We start from the raw sequence: 15,494 nt of genomic DNA, 5'->3' as shown, positions 1-15,494 counted from the left end.
TTCTGGTTGGTTATTTGCGTTGCCTATCATCTCAAACCAGTCTGCCCATTCTCCTCTGACCTCTCACATCAACAAGGCATTTTTCGTCCACACAACTGACCGCTCACTGGATATTTTCTCAGACCATTCTCTGTAAACCCTAGAGATGGTTGTGTGTGAAAATCCCAGTAGATCAGCAGTTTCTGAAATACTCAGACCAGCCCGTCTGGCACCACCGTAAATGCACTGAGTTGCGGCCATGTGATTGGTTGATTAGCTATTTGTGTTAACAAGCAATTGAACATGTGTAATAAAGTGTGTGTGTGTGTGTGTGTGTGTGTGTGTGTGTGTATATACACGCATACACACACACATACATAGTATATATTATTGTGGACACACTAAGTTTTTCCCCCACCACTTTTGAGGTGTAGCGCCACCCCTGGGTTCATGATTCCTCTGATTGTATCCATCCATCTTGTTGCTGGCCATGTTCTTCTGCTTATACCTTCAACTGTTTTTTTTTTCTGATGAATCATTTCGGTCTGTAACCCGTCTGTCCATTTTCTGTAGTGTCTATGCCTTCGTTTCAGTGTAGAAGTTCTTCTTTAGGACAGTGATGTACTCTGAGATGTACATTTTCCTGAGGACATTCCATAATTTTATGAGGTTTTTCTGTAGTTCATGAAGCACATACTGACTTTCATCTTGAATTCTTTGGCTTTTTTATTTATCCAGCGTACATCAGCAGTTATATCTCTGGTGCCTGTGCCTTCGCAGAAACTGGCATGCACGTCTGTCAGTTTTCTTTCGGCTCTAATCTGCATTGAAAGATCTTGAGCATAATTTTACTGGTAAGGCAAATTATATGAATGTTTGCAACGTCTTTCTACTAAGTTATAATAGGCTGCTGATTCTTTCGAGCATGTTTTGTTTTCGGGTTTTGTAAAACATAATAACAGCGTGTTTTGGTAGGAATGTCATAGACAGAATGTTCTTGAAATTAAGTCTACATAGCTGTTGTCGCATTTTTGACCTGGTTATGCTCCTCTTCTGTCAGCACTTGGATTAGTGTTGGACAGCTCCTGTCTGGATGTCATTAGGTCATTAGTCGAATGGCATCTCCTGTCAGTCATTGGTGGATTTATATTTTAAATAGTGCACTTTTGAATTGCTTGCAAGACGATAGCTAGAGAGTCAGCACCAGGTTACTTAACAAAGCCTGAAAACCTGTTGGACCTCATAGACTTGTCTGTTACAGTTGATGTTTGTTTTATAATGCTGAGAAATTCAAATTGGAGCTTAGAGAAGCATTTAAATTAGTAAATTGTCATTTTAAATAGCCAGTTTCACAGGGCGAGGGAAATGTAGATATAAAGATGTTACAGATGTTATTTTTACCATAGTCTTTTTTTTTAAGTTTAAAAAACAATACTACACTGCTTTGGGATTCAGATTTTCTCACTTTGACCACAATGTTGTCACACATGGATTATCACTCTAGTGTCTGACTTAGGCTAAGCTGAATAATATTTCCTTAAGAGTGTGAGATCTCATTGTTTTCTTATAGAAAACAGCTTTTCTCCTTCATCACCTGAATTTCAGACAGCAAAATGCTGATGTTAAACTGTTCTTTTCTCCTGAGGGGGATTTAAGAGAAACAATTCAGAAATTAGTGATCTAATGGCGGCACGGTGGTGTGGTGGGTAGGGCTGTCGCCTCACAGCGAGGAGGGCTGGGGTTCGATTCCCCGGCCGGGTGACCGGGGTCCTCTATGTGTGGAGTTTGCATGTTCTCCCCGTGTCTGTGTGGGTTTCCTCTAGGTTCTCCGGTTTCCTCCCACAGTCCAAAGACATGCAGTCAGGCCAATTGGACATGCTAAATTGCCCCTAGGTGTGAGTGTGTGAGTGTCTGTCTGTCTGCCCTACACTGGACTGGCGACCTGTCAAGGGTGTATCCTGCCTTCCACCCGATGACCGCTGGGATAGACTCCAGCACCCCCCGCGACCCTGACGGAGAAGCGGCTTAGAAAATGGATGGATGGAGTTGTAAACCCTGAAATCAGATCACATCTCGCATCCCTGTCCAGGAGGGTATTTTTAATAGCCTTAAAATGTCTGTTAATCATGAACGTTCAGAGTAGCAATAAAGAAAAAATTCTCTAAAAATGTTTTTTTGGTCAAGTTGACGCACAGTAGATCTGTCTCTTCATAATCTGTCATCCATAGATCTCTTACAGCACTTCATCTGTCCACCTACACAGATACATTCATTTCAAAAATTCTCAGTTTTTATTTAGTCTTGCAGTATAATATTATAATATAGGATATAATAAGGGTATATTAAGGGAATAATGTTTTACCAGCATTTATAATACAGATTATTCATTTTAAACTGAAAGCTTAAACAACTCTCACTCACTTTCTTCTTGATCACTAACCTTTATCAGACCTGCTTCTTCAGCTCTGTCAGTCTCCTTCAGTGTCTTTCTCTAACTCTCCTTGCCTGTGTTCATTACTGAATTTTTCCTGTTTGAACTGGCATAAAGCTTCTCATCTGACTGGTTTCTATGGAGCTGCTACCTTCTTATTACTTTCTATATATATTGAGGACATTGAACACAACACCAGCATTAGAGGTAGCAAGTGCCAGCTTTGTATAGTCAAAAGAATATGTAGCTAATACTTGTGTGATTGTTACAAAATACACAACAGAAATATGAAAATAAATAATCTGAGGTTTATTAAAATTCTTAAAATTGTTGCCTTGTGTTGTGCTGTGTGGATTATCCCCTTTTCTTTATCTCACGTGAACATAATATTAGCTAAAAGGAAATTACTGTTGATATTTATTAATGTACATTCTTTCGGGGGGGGGGGGGGGGGTTATACTGCTAAATAATAATGTTGTTTAGACTTAATTCCAAGGCACTGTGAATGTATTTGGCATGCACTGTGTACAAAAAAAGGGCGGTAAATGCTTTGCTGTGCTTATCTGATTCTGTAAAAGAACATAATTGCACTCTCCCCTTCTTCACGGTACTGATAGCATAGCTGCATAATAGTGGTTTGCTTGGTCATGTGATTTTGTATATTTGGAAGCCACAGCAAATACTAACGTCAACCACACTGATAAGCATCAGTGCCTGGTTTGAAAGTCTGTACATTGTTCGTTCAGACTAAGCATACAGATTCTTTAGCAGGTAAAATTTAGATGGATTTGTTAAGCCTTAAATACATGGGCGTTCCTCTAGCGGTTCACATAACTACGGGTTATTAAAGAATAGCATTTTTATTATATGAATAATTGCCTCTCTCACACTGAAATGGGATTACTTTACTAATTACCTCCTGAGAAAACTAATTTCACTACTTATTACTTTCATTCTGAGTTACTTTCTAAGAATGGGGAAATCCATTCATCCTTGCAGTACTTTAGAAAGAAGTAGCCAATCACAGTAAACATCACTTTCAAGGCACGTCACTATCTGCGTCCTTTGCTCTGAACAAGACACAACCTGTTATGCTTGTCGTGCTGCTAAAATTATAAATGTCTTTTTGAAAACCCAGAAACCACTGAGGAGAAACCATTCAAAAGCAGTTGCCTCAAAATGAGATCTTACTAGATAAAATGATCTAAAGAACAGAAACGGAGTCAGGCCTGTGCCAGTGAGGTCGAAGCACTCTGTCATCACAGCTTTTGTATTAGCATGCTGTCAATTAGATGCTTTGGATTACTCGATGAGATTAGGACAGGAGCATGTTTACCCCTGTGTTACATTTCCTTTTAACAGCTTAGTTATCACCATATTTTGTGCTTAAAAGACAAGCCTTTCCAGGATGCTCCTCTCATATCTAAGCATAGTGACATTGCCTGTTTAAGATGTCTAATCTATTTCAGAAGACACTGAATGTTTTTTGGAACATGTTGCAGGCATCAATTTCAGCATTAATGTCCTGAGCGCTTCTCATATTCATATTAGCGTGATTGTGATTCCCTGCTACACTGTTAGAAATAAAGGTACTGTGCAGGTATGTTTTTCATTCATTAAGGTACACACAATGTTAATGTTCCCTCAAAGGTACAACAGTGGGTTTAAGGTCCCATTGAGTACCTTAAATATGTTTTTCCAGGTGAAAAGTATGTATTTGCTTTGACAATCTGTATCTCCATCTGTAACTGGAGCAGTGCCCACTGACAAGAGGGCACTGCTCCAGTTACAGATTACTACCTTGTTTTCTGAGAGTCTAAGAGTAGTTACTGGTTGTTACTGGTGGTAACACTGACTTACTCAGATAGATCTGATTTTCACTGCTAGTCTGATTGAGTGGGTGGGTTTTTGTGGGTGAGTGGGTGGGTTTTTGTGGGTGGGTGGGTTTTTGTGGGTGGGTGGGTGGGTGGGTGGGTGTGTCTGTATGTCTGTGTGTCTGCCTGTGATGGACTGGCAACCTGTCCAGGGTGTTTCCTGCCCCAGTGAAGACTGGGATAGGCTCCGGCACCCCCACAACCCAGAAGGATAAGTGGCTTAGATAATGTGTGGGTGTATATTATTGCTCTTGTGTTACTGTTTTGCTATCTGGTGTCGACCAGAGGAGGATGGGTTCCTCTCAAGGCTTCATCCTCTTGCTTTTATGGAGTTTTTCCTTGCCACTGGCTTGCTCATGGGGGCTGAGACCTAGAATTTTGCTTTATGACAATATTGTAAAAAACCGCTATATAAATAAACTTTGACTTGACTTGAAACTTTGACAGTGAAGTTGATGAAATAAAACATTACACATCTAGTCTTTTTACTTTTTTTTATTTGAATACACACTAAAGTGGATTTATCTGCTGTCGCAACTTTTTTTGGGAATTGGGTTTGTATTTTTGCAGCGATATGAGGAACGCAAGTAACATCGTTCTTAGTAAGTTAGTAACTGTGATGTAATTATATGAATTTAACTGTAATGCATTGCAATTCTTTGCTAAGGAAAAAGTAATTAGAGTTACATGTTACTTTATACCATGTTATTGCGAGCCCTGTTGACACACCAGCACTTATATCTAACCCAAATTGATGGTGTGAAGCTGCCAAAACATTTTAATGGCAATGACAGAATAATGAAATAAAATCAGAGATGGCTCATGCTGTTATTTTCCTGCTACTGATACCGATATTAAACTTTGAGTATTGTCCGATACCAATGTTAAACTGATCGTGTCTGTTTCAGGAGGTATTTTATACAGGACTGAATCACATTCATCTTTTTTCCTATCTGATGATCCAGCATTTTCTGCTGATATCAGCCCAATACCTGATGTCACATCTGTATCATCTCTGATAGAGCATATTTTGATGCATTTCATATTTTGCTTCTTGGGTGAGGTCCAGGGGCAGAAGTGAGGTCATGAGTTAAGAGCACCCAGAAGGATACATTTAAGGATCAACAAATACATCACAGTTGATTCATCAAATGATAATTTCAACTCTATTTTTAATTTGAATTTTCTCTCTCTCTCTCTCTCTCTCTCTCTCTCTCTCTCTCTCTCTCTCTGTCTCCCTGTCTCCTTCTCTCTCCCTCCCAGTTCCTCCCTCTGGCACGCACTCCAAGGACAGCGCGCTACCCCAGAGTTCACCTGTGTCTGCAGAGATTCAAACATTGCTGTCATCATATTATAATGACAGGTAACGATCTCTCACACACTTATCACAGTAAGAAGGAATTTTTAAAATTATTTCCTAGTACAATTCCCAGCAGAAATGTCAATATGCCCAGTATGCCTAACTTTCCTGGAAAGAAGAGTGTTACTGGCATTTTTCTAGAGTGAGTCATGCTCATTTTCTCAGTGACAGTTTATGACTTCTCTGAATTTGAACATACTTTCATCAGAGGATGAAGAATTTGGAACTATATATACAAATATAGATGCATGTCAATGTATAAATATATCTTGTACCACATTGCATGTATAATAAGGCCCTCAAATACACTATATGTTGAAAAGAACTCAGACAGCCCTACTTTTGCTCAGTCAAATCCTCACAGCACTGTTCACCATCTAATGTAAAGCCTTTCCCGAAGAGGAGAGGCTACTACTGCAGCCAAGGAGGACAAACTCAGGCTATTACTACCCTTAATTTCAGAAGGATATACAGTGTAAAATACCTATTCTGTGTACGCTTGCATTATACCTATTTAGTCAGCTGAGCTAGACTCATCTCCAGTTAACTCCTTAGGACTTCCGGTGTAATTTTAAATTTTAAACCCTTATTATAAAAGAAGCTGAACTCACAATTTGTTTTCTACTGAAAGTCGACCCATTTTCCACAAATCTGGGCTGTAAACTAGATGACGTCTCTTCAGTGATCTGCTCTGTAAAAATTATTTTTATAAAGAAATACAAAGAGCGTCTTGGCTTTCAGCAGTGAATTGTAAGCATATATCAATATGTGTATGATCATACACATATTGATATATGATCATAAAACACATTTTCTGTGAATTTGAGGGGAGCTTTTACCCAAAAATAAATAAATAAATAAAATAAAAACTTGCATTCATTTCATACAGTTACTGAATAATTTGCTGTACAATCTGGGCAAGTAAATTCAAATGGAAAATATAAAATATACCCTGGAGAATAAGAGGTTAAGGCCTTGCTACTTAGCTGAAGAGCGGAATCACTTCTGTTTAATGAGGTAGCGTTCTCGAATCTGTAGTGTTTTGGCCCACCAGGACTGGAGCTTTTGTAATATAAATAACATTATTAGCTCTTTAATAGACGAAACTGGCCTATTCAAATAAAGTGCTACAATTGAAAGTAATACTAACTGGATGCAACTTTCTGGTGTGGTAGCAGCTTTGAAGTACAATGTGAGTGCTTTTATCCTGACTCATGTTAATTATGGCATAACAATGCAGCACAAATCTGCCCAAATCAAATGAATAAATTATCAGATAGCACATTATGTGTTCAGAGCAAAACTGCCTATTCTGAGATGTTCCTCTGTAGTAGTGTTTGGCGCTGCCTAATATTGATGTAAAATAACGACTATTTCTGCTGTTTAATCTACTCCTCTCCTTCAAAAATGTGATATCTCAGTGTGAAGGTGCATTCTTTTTTTCGGGAAAGAACCTGTCTAACAGATCTAAAACAAATATAACAATTTTTATTTTGTTTGTGTCACAGACTACCTTTTTTACAGCAAGTAAACACAAGTATATCAGTATTCTTCACAAAAAGTGGCCTTTTTATTACTCTGATGAAATCATTTGTAATCATTTCCATAGCAATATGAATTGTGTTCTGAAAGCTTATTCCAACAATATAGGCAGCGTGGAGCTTCTTTTATATAGTGATAGGAAACACAGTAGCACCCAGAAAGCTCCAATTATGGATATATGCTGATCTATTTTACTATGACTAATGTTGGTATGCTCACCAACTGTTTTGTGGGGCAGATGTCCTTCATCTTCCTTCTGGTTTATCACTTATAAGAAACGTGGTTTTATGTACTAAAGGTACATGCCTGTTTTCCAACCTCTCTTTATGCCTTTAAGACTGATATTTCGCTGCTGTCAGATCAAAACCACATATCTCCAAATTTGGGGCATTTCTTTTGGTCCATTCATCATGAAATTTACACACAATGTAAAGAGCAACAGGCATTTTCATATTATGTCAAACTGAAAAACAACAAAAATGGAGACACAAGGTTTTGTTCCGACAACAGTGATATGTAAATGAGCTGTGTTCTGCATCAATTATTTATTTTCATAAGTGAGGAATATTCAGTTTTGCAGGATATGGGTGAGACATTGGGTAAAGTTAACAAGGGGATTTGTTTTAGTCAGTATAAGTTGTCTTGCTTGCACTCACTCACACACGTTGGACCTACATCCATTTTTTTCAGTTTTTCAGTGCAACACCTGACCCGGAATTCTGTCATGCCTTCTGAGAAGAAATGCGATGTGAGTGACATGAATGCTCACAGATTTATGTCCACATGCTGATGAATGGCACAGTCAACAGACCAGTCTGACTGATCTGACAGTAATCCATGTTGCTGTTCTGTGAATGTTGGGCAGTCATTCTGACTTCCCCTCACCCCTACCCCTTACCCCAACGTTCATGCAGAGGGGTAGAGTGTCCCAATTTTAGTAGAGATAGAGGGGTAGCTAAATGGCCCTCCAAACAGAGGTTTTTCAGAGGAACTCTCCAAACGGAGTGTTATGAGGAAAAAAGAAAATCCTGCAAGATGCTTGTACAAGCGTCCAGTGTATTGAGTATTTTCTCTGTAGAAAATATGATGACCACTGTATTATCTTAGTTTAATAATGTTTCAATGTATTATGGTCCTTTTCTTCATAATAAGCAAAAAAAATCAAGTAGTTTGCAGATGTCTTGGTAGCTAGCTAAAATTCCCATTCAACCTTCAGTGGTGTAGCAATTATATTCTGGTGCCTCAGGCTTTAGAAGTGCAGCACTATTTAAGGTTGAATAGGAAAATTCTAATAAGAAGCTGGCGAATAGCTGACTTCAGCTTCATGTCCTATATTGCATCCCCCCTCTTTGAAAGAATATGATTCCCTAAATGTAACTAAAGCCCAGCAGTGAGGAGCTGAACTTTAACCTCCATTGTGATCACTGCAGACTGGCAGGGTCACCTACAGAGCACCGCTAGTAGCCTGGTAATGAAGTAATGTCCTTTAATTTGGGGCCCCATTTCATGGGGAAGTTTTCAACCACTCGGAAACAAGGGGCAGGGATGAAAACAAGAAATGGGATTGGGCATTAAAATGATAAAATGATGTAATAATAATGTAACCTTACATGACAAGGTATCTAAATTATGCTTTCGATTAGCATTCTGTATTTTCAGGTTCTACAGTTCCTACTTCCTTCTGGTTGTTTTGATGTAAACAAAACAACAAAAGTATGGCAAAAATGTAAAGTATATTTGGCCTTTCTACAATCCAGTTCTGTAAACACAACAATTATTTTTCATTAAATTCATCATTTCAAAATCATAATAATGTACTCTTCCATTTATACACAGTAATGTGGTATCAAATATCAGAATCTGCACTTTTAAAACTCCCCTGTTGTTTCAGTTTAAATGAGAAATAAGTCATACAAAATTACAACCTGTAATAATTAACCTCTATTAGACTAAAGAGAAAATGCTGGTGCATGAGTCATTGTTGTACGTATGTATGTAAGGTTGATGTGGTTAGAGGGTTGTGGTTTGGGAATTACATTGATAGACTAGTTTGTGAGTTTCAGTTGTTCAGCGCTGTGCGAGTCTTCATGCTGGTGTTTTTGTTTCTGGATGTTTCTGTACCTGTGTGTGTGATGCTGATAGGCTCATATTTAGAAATCTGAAACATGTGAGGGGGAAATCCAAACAAATGCCTTAAGCCTTGTCAAAAGTTTCTGTCTTTAGTGCCAGTATTTAGTGGTGTGCCCTGACTGTTTGAGTTAGGGGCCATCAAAATCTCAAAAGTCAAGGGGGAAAATGATGTGGGGAAGCCATAAGGGATACTAGTATGACATTAGGACTGAACTAATGGCAGTGCACATGGCCATTCTAGATTAATATTTAGAGCTTGTAAAATGCATTCCATGTTTTATCTAAAGCTTGTAGTACACCAGTACAACTTGATTTGTGTTCAAGTGGTTTAGATAAGAAACAGGATCGATGTACTGGAATGTATTCAGTTTACTTTTGCTTTTCTGTCATTAAAGAGAGTCTGTTTATTTTGTATTACTGCAACAAAGTGAAGAGCCGAAGATGCTTACGAGATCAGTAATGTTTTTGTTCAGTTAGAATTATTACAAACAGTGTGTTTGTATTTTTGTGTATGGATGATTTTGGACTGCATTTTTTGTTAAAACATGGGAACTTGGGGCTCACTGGAATGTCTGAGTTTACCACTAGTATATATGGCATTATGGCGGCATTCATGTGCGCTTATGTCGTAAATACAAAATTTCCGTGAAGGCAGCATAAGGCTTTTAGTGCAGCCTGTAACCACTGGGAGAACTTGCTTGGCTGTATCTACCTAGATACCTAGATATTGCTCAAGAACTTAACTCTTTTGTTTACAAGCTGAACATATTAAGAGCAATAAAAGCATTACTAAAATACATGGGGTAAATACAACAAGCATGATGACTACTAAATTAAAGTACAGAAATAGATTTAGTTCCCAGAAATTTTTAGGCCTTTTTTTATATTATGAATGGACCGGTAGAAATAATCTGAACTTATAGCACTGTACCAAAGTCAGAGACCACCATTCATTTATTAAATTAGGTAAAGGAAAAAATTTGAAAACAAATTTATGGGAGCTAAACTGAGCTAAACCATCCCTTTTAAAGAACTTAGTGGTATTCTTATTTATTTGCCCTAGATTTTCTGTTTCTCATGTCCCAAGTATTCCCAAACATAGTCAATTTGATACCAATGACCATACAATTCTCATCAATAGACTTAAGAACTGGGTTTGGACATAAAACGATTCTACTCTTACCTGCAAGGAAGGAACTGCTCTGTCAATATAGAATGTAATGTTTCTGAGAGTGTGCCAGCGACCTGTGGAGTGCATCAGGGTTTGATTCTTGGGCTGCTATTTTTAAATTAATACTTGATTTATCTTGGCCAAATCCTACAAGACTGTGGAAGCAGCTACAGCTACACAGATGATACTCAGATTTATTTGGTTGTCTTCCCAAACAACTATGGTCCTTCACTCACTTTGGAAGTGCTTTGCCTTCATCGGCTACTGAATGGGACAAAACTTCATGCAGTTAAATAAGGATGAGTGCTATGACAGCAGTACAGCCATGCACATCATCAGAAACCTGTTGCCTCAGTAGAAGAACAGACTGCGAACGCTGTATTAGAAAGAGAGAAGAACAGCAGAAATGATGGAATGTAGCTGAAACTGAATGATGGACAGTTCTTTACAGTGGATCTTTGTGGAAAGAGTGAACAACAAAGAGAGAGACAGAGGGAGAGAGGAATGGGAGGTATTATGGAATGTTGCCAAAGTTGTAAATCAGGCTAACTGCAGTATTATTTGTTATTCCTCCTCTGGGCTATACACACCCATGAAACAATGCAATACCACTTTCACTTATGAGATTGCACACGAAGGTTGGTGGCATAATTAGAGCCATGTAGAAAACTATAGATTGTTTCCGTGACCAATTCAGATTTCTTTATAGCCCTATTAGTAGAGGCTAATTACATACACATATATATAATTTGCCTATTTAATATTTCCTCACTTTTGTAATAGAAAAGTGTTCAGCCTACAGCAGTCCATTCACAAAGTTATAAGGACAATCTAGATTGCTTTTTGAATGAGGCACAATAAAGGGCAGCCAATCAGAACAGAGCTAATTTACATATATCAGTATTGAAAACACAGGAAAAAAAGGAATTTATTTGTAAGGGATAAAAAAAGTGTTGGAAAATGGTCATGTCAAAATCAGGCTGTTTTGGGGGCATAAACTGTGTTTTTTATCTTCTAAAACTGCAACACAGATCTGCCAGTGTCAATATAATAAACAGGCTGAATACTTGTAGATCTATAGCTTTATATTCTCACATTATAATGGCTAGCTGAGCAGCCCTGTGTGTAGAAATGTAGAAAAACTAGAAAGACCGTGTGAGCCCAATCACTTGTGTGCTGTTTGAGGCTTCAAGTTCTTGAGCTTTACAAACAATCCAGGAATCAGTAGACATGGATGTTGCAGTCCAGCCTTACACTCCTATTGACCGTCTTCCCCACCATTCTGTAAATGGAGCACACAGTCAATAGATCTTCTGCATGTCTTCCACGTGTTCTTTCTCATGCTCTTAGAATGGGTTTACACGGTGAAACTTTAGTAATCCAGTAATCCATCCTCTGTTTTTATTTTCTTGTCCTCTGATCTTGTGAAATCACTGGCTTTAATAACATATATCTTCAGTAGTCCAGTATCTGAAACCTGCTGCCTGCTGTCATGTTTTGTGACATGCATCACCTGATCAGTCGTTGGAATTTACTCAGTTTGCATTTACATTTAGTTCTTCTAAAAGCTACCTCACCAGAAAGTTTACATTGATGAATATACTGCCTGATCTCTGAGACATTTTACATGCAGCCTGATAATCTGTTAATAATCTGACTAATAGCTCAATCGGAATAGAATGTGTCCATGTAAACACATTAATCAGATTGATATTATCAATCAGATTGAGGTTATTCAGAGTATAGTTTCTATCTGATTGAACGAGGTGGATAATCCTGTAAATAATCCATTAAGTAGAAGAATAATATCAATGTAAACGCCTGATTACATTTCCAATCAGAAAGTTTAAGTACGTTCTGCGCATGTGCAATCAACATGGTGGAGCTGAAACTGGTCTGCAGAGGAGACAAAGTATGTGCTCTGATCTTTAAAAGACGGAGGTGGGATGGACGCCTCATGTGTCTCACAACACGTTGTCTTCCTCTCGGCCTTCTTTATTAAGGACATGTGAAGTACATTTTCCTGAGTCTGACAAAATTCTAAAGTAATTAAAAACACAAGCACTCCAACTGAAAACTCAGGCAAAAACACCACTGCTTGTTTCACACTAACTGGACTGACACGATGCTGGTCGTCAAGGTAACATCTACACTGAGTGCTACTGTATGCATGCACATAATTTTGGACTGGATTACTTGTAGTGAGCAAGTAAACTGAGATTTCTATTTTTGCGCCCCCTAGTTTTGACATTAATCTGACGCCATATATTTCCATTAGACTGTTGAGTAGAATGAGCATATACACACATCTGTCTTAATATATAATCAGAATGGCAAAAATCTTTGCATGTAAACACGTTTGTTTTATTGGAAAAGGTTTTTGGCTTAAAACTGAAAAATGTTTAAAAAGCCGTTCATAATAATGCAAATGTTTTCCAATTTCTAGTCCATACTTTGACAAAGTTACAAATACAGGCAGTAAGCTATATTAAGAAAAGGGTGGTAAAAAAGGATAGAATAACATTTTTTGGTTTTTTTTCTGGAGGCTAAATATGCAAGGTACACTGTCCTTTAAGCTAGTTGACTACTTAGATTTGTTAACGCTGGGCAGAAAAAAAGACGTTGCATAAAACATGAAGTGCCTTGTGTACAAAAACAGCAGACAAATCTGTTTCATTGAAAACAAATTTTGAGTGTTTCTACTGGACAGATATTTGAGGTAACAGATCTTTTGATCCCTTTATGCCTCCCATCCTCCTGCCTCCCATTTTGTATTCTGTTTCCTCAGAGCTGTCCTCATCCTTCTTCTCACGTGTTTTCACATTTCTGGTAATGTTCTCATCTCTAGCGCTCTCTCTGCCCCATTGTCTTTGTGATCACCTTTTGGTCACTGATGTTTGAAGCTGAAGTTATTAGTAGACTAATACAGAAAAAAAGTGAGTGAGTGAAACAAAGTTGAGTTGAATTGAGATGCTTCTTGTATTTTTCTCTTGATCATTTCTTCAATATGTCAGTGTAATGTAATGACAGCCTGGTTTCCTCATTGTGCAGCCCTGGTTCTGTACTGGACCTTACAATGTGTGTGTTATCATTTTACATCACTGTTGCTACACTTATACCTACTGGAATTATGTTTTTTGACTATTTTATATTTACTTTTGATTACATCTCTGAGCATTCCTCAAGGGTCAGCCTGGGGCTATCACACACTACGTATGCATAGTTTCCATTTGCTTCTAATGTTTGGCACTTCTGAGCTGCTAAGGATTGTAGTCATGTCAGTGCATGTGTGTATACACATGCACGTGTGTGGGTGTTTGTGGGTTTTTGATGAAGAGCAGGGGGTGTGACTTTGCACATTGGCTAAACTTGACAAGAAGAGGAGGGAAAATATTTTAATGCAGTTGTGGAATCAAGAGAGACTTGTCTGATTGGTTGGATGTAAAAGTGGTACCAGGGGTAACTCCAGGGGTGAGAGTGACGTCTGGTAATCGAATTGTGGCTACACATGAGTTACGAAATAACTGAAGGAAAGGAGGACGACCATGCCAGAAGTTCCTCCCACTTCCACTCTAACACCTCATAAATATATATGCCTGCCTTCAGTTTCTTCTGCATATCTCAGTCTTATCTCTGTTAGTCATCAGGACAAGGGTCCAGCCTTCTCCAGAAAAAGCTGCCCAGAATCCCAGCGCATTTCCATTCGCAGTCGGCGAAGGTGTTAGCCACTATGCTTTACAGCCAGACCTACAGTCTCTTCTCACACTATGAACTTTTAAGTTGTCATAGAAATCTGGGTTTTTCTGTACCTGGTGCATCGCAGCATGAATTTCTGTGGAGCATATAGTATTTTAGTTAGGAATATTTATTTTCTCCATCGGGGGCCGGATTCACGAAAGTGTCTTAAGAAAGAAAATCTTCTTAAATGTGTGTTTTCTTAACTTCATGCTTAAGAAAAAAAAAGTAATGAGAAATGGTTATTCATAAGAAGTTCATAAAAATATCTTTGTTTTTCTTAGTTATTTTCTGAGGAACAAGGGTGATTGTTGAAAATATTGTGTTCTTAAATGTTTTCTTAACCTTACAACAGTCTCAAACTTGTCTTTGGCTGTAAGAGTTGACAAGGTCACCATCTAAATTTATCATAGACGCTGCTTCTGCTGCTCCTCATCCTCGTCCATCATCCCGCAATTATATTTTTCAGTGAGGATTTTTTTTCTTTTTCCTTCACAGTCACTTCTAGTTTGTGTTTGCTAAGTTTTTAAATGCTTTTCCTCCATTTTGCTCCTCTAAGTGGAATAAACTAAATAATTATTACAATAAGAACAAGAATTACACATTCAAATTGTATTTTGGGTAATATTTGGTACATATAGTAGTAAAATGTAATGTAGCATACATAGAAAACCATGGAAATGTTCTTAAGAAAATCTTAAGGAAATGAAGATTTTCTTAAGGGAATATATATAAATTGTATATATATACACACAATATCTCACAAAAGTACACCCCTAACATTTCCTCACTTTTCATGGGACAATACTATAGAAATGAAACTTGGATATAACTTAAAGTAGTCAGTGTACAGCTTGTATAGCAGTAAAGATTTACTGTCCTCTGAAAATAACTCAACACACAGCCATTAATGTCTAAATAGCTGGCAACACAAGTGATTCACACCTCACAGTGAACATGTCCAAATTGTGCCCAGTTGTGTCGTTGTCCCTCCCTGGTGTCATGTGACTTGTTAGAGTTACAAGGTTCCAGGTGTGAATGGGGAGCAGAGCTGTTAAATTTGGTATTTTGGTAGCCATGTTTCATTTATATAGCATTGTCTAATAAAAGGATATAATAAAATATTTGCAGAAATGTGAGGGGTGTACTAATTTTTGTGATATACTGTGTGTGTGTGTGTGTGTGTGTGTGTGTGTGTGTGTGTGTGTGTGTGTGTGTATATATATATATATATATATATATATATATATATATATATATATACACACACAC

The 15,494-nt window shown here is 37.9% G+C and overlaps 1 protein-coding gene across 1 annotated transcript in view; it reads left to right on the top strand.

Moving 5' to 3' along the window:
* Positions 1 to 15,494, top strand: part of rtkn2b (rhotekin 2b) — a 134,095-nt gene that overhangs the window by 110,779 nt on the left and 7,822 nt on the right. The window contains exon 12 of the mRNA XM_017686602.2: positions 5,548 to 5,647. Coding sequence (XP_017542091.1) covers positions 5,548 to 5,647 — 100 coding nt within the window. The remainder of the gene's footprint in view (positions 1 to 5,547; positions 5,648 to 15,494) is intronic.

The sequence above is a fragment of the Pygocentrus nattereri genome, chromosome 16 (assembly GCF_015220715.1).
Source record: "Pygocentrus nattereri isolate fPygNat1 chromosome 16, fPygNat1.pri, whole genome shotgun sequence".
Lineage (NCBI taxonomy): Eukaryota > Metazoa > Chordata > Actinopteri > Characiformes > Serrasalmidae > Pygocentrus > Pygocentrus nattereri.
Note: the sequence above shows the minus strand (reverse complement) of the source record. Positions and strands in the feature narration are given on the sequence as shown.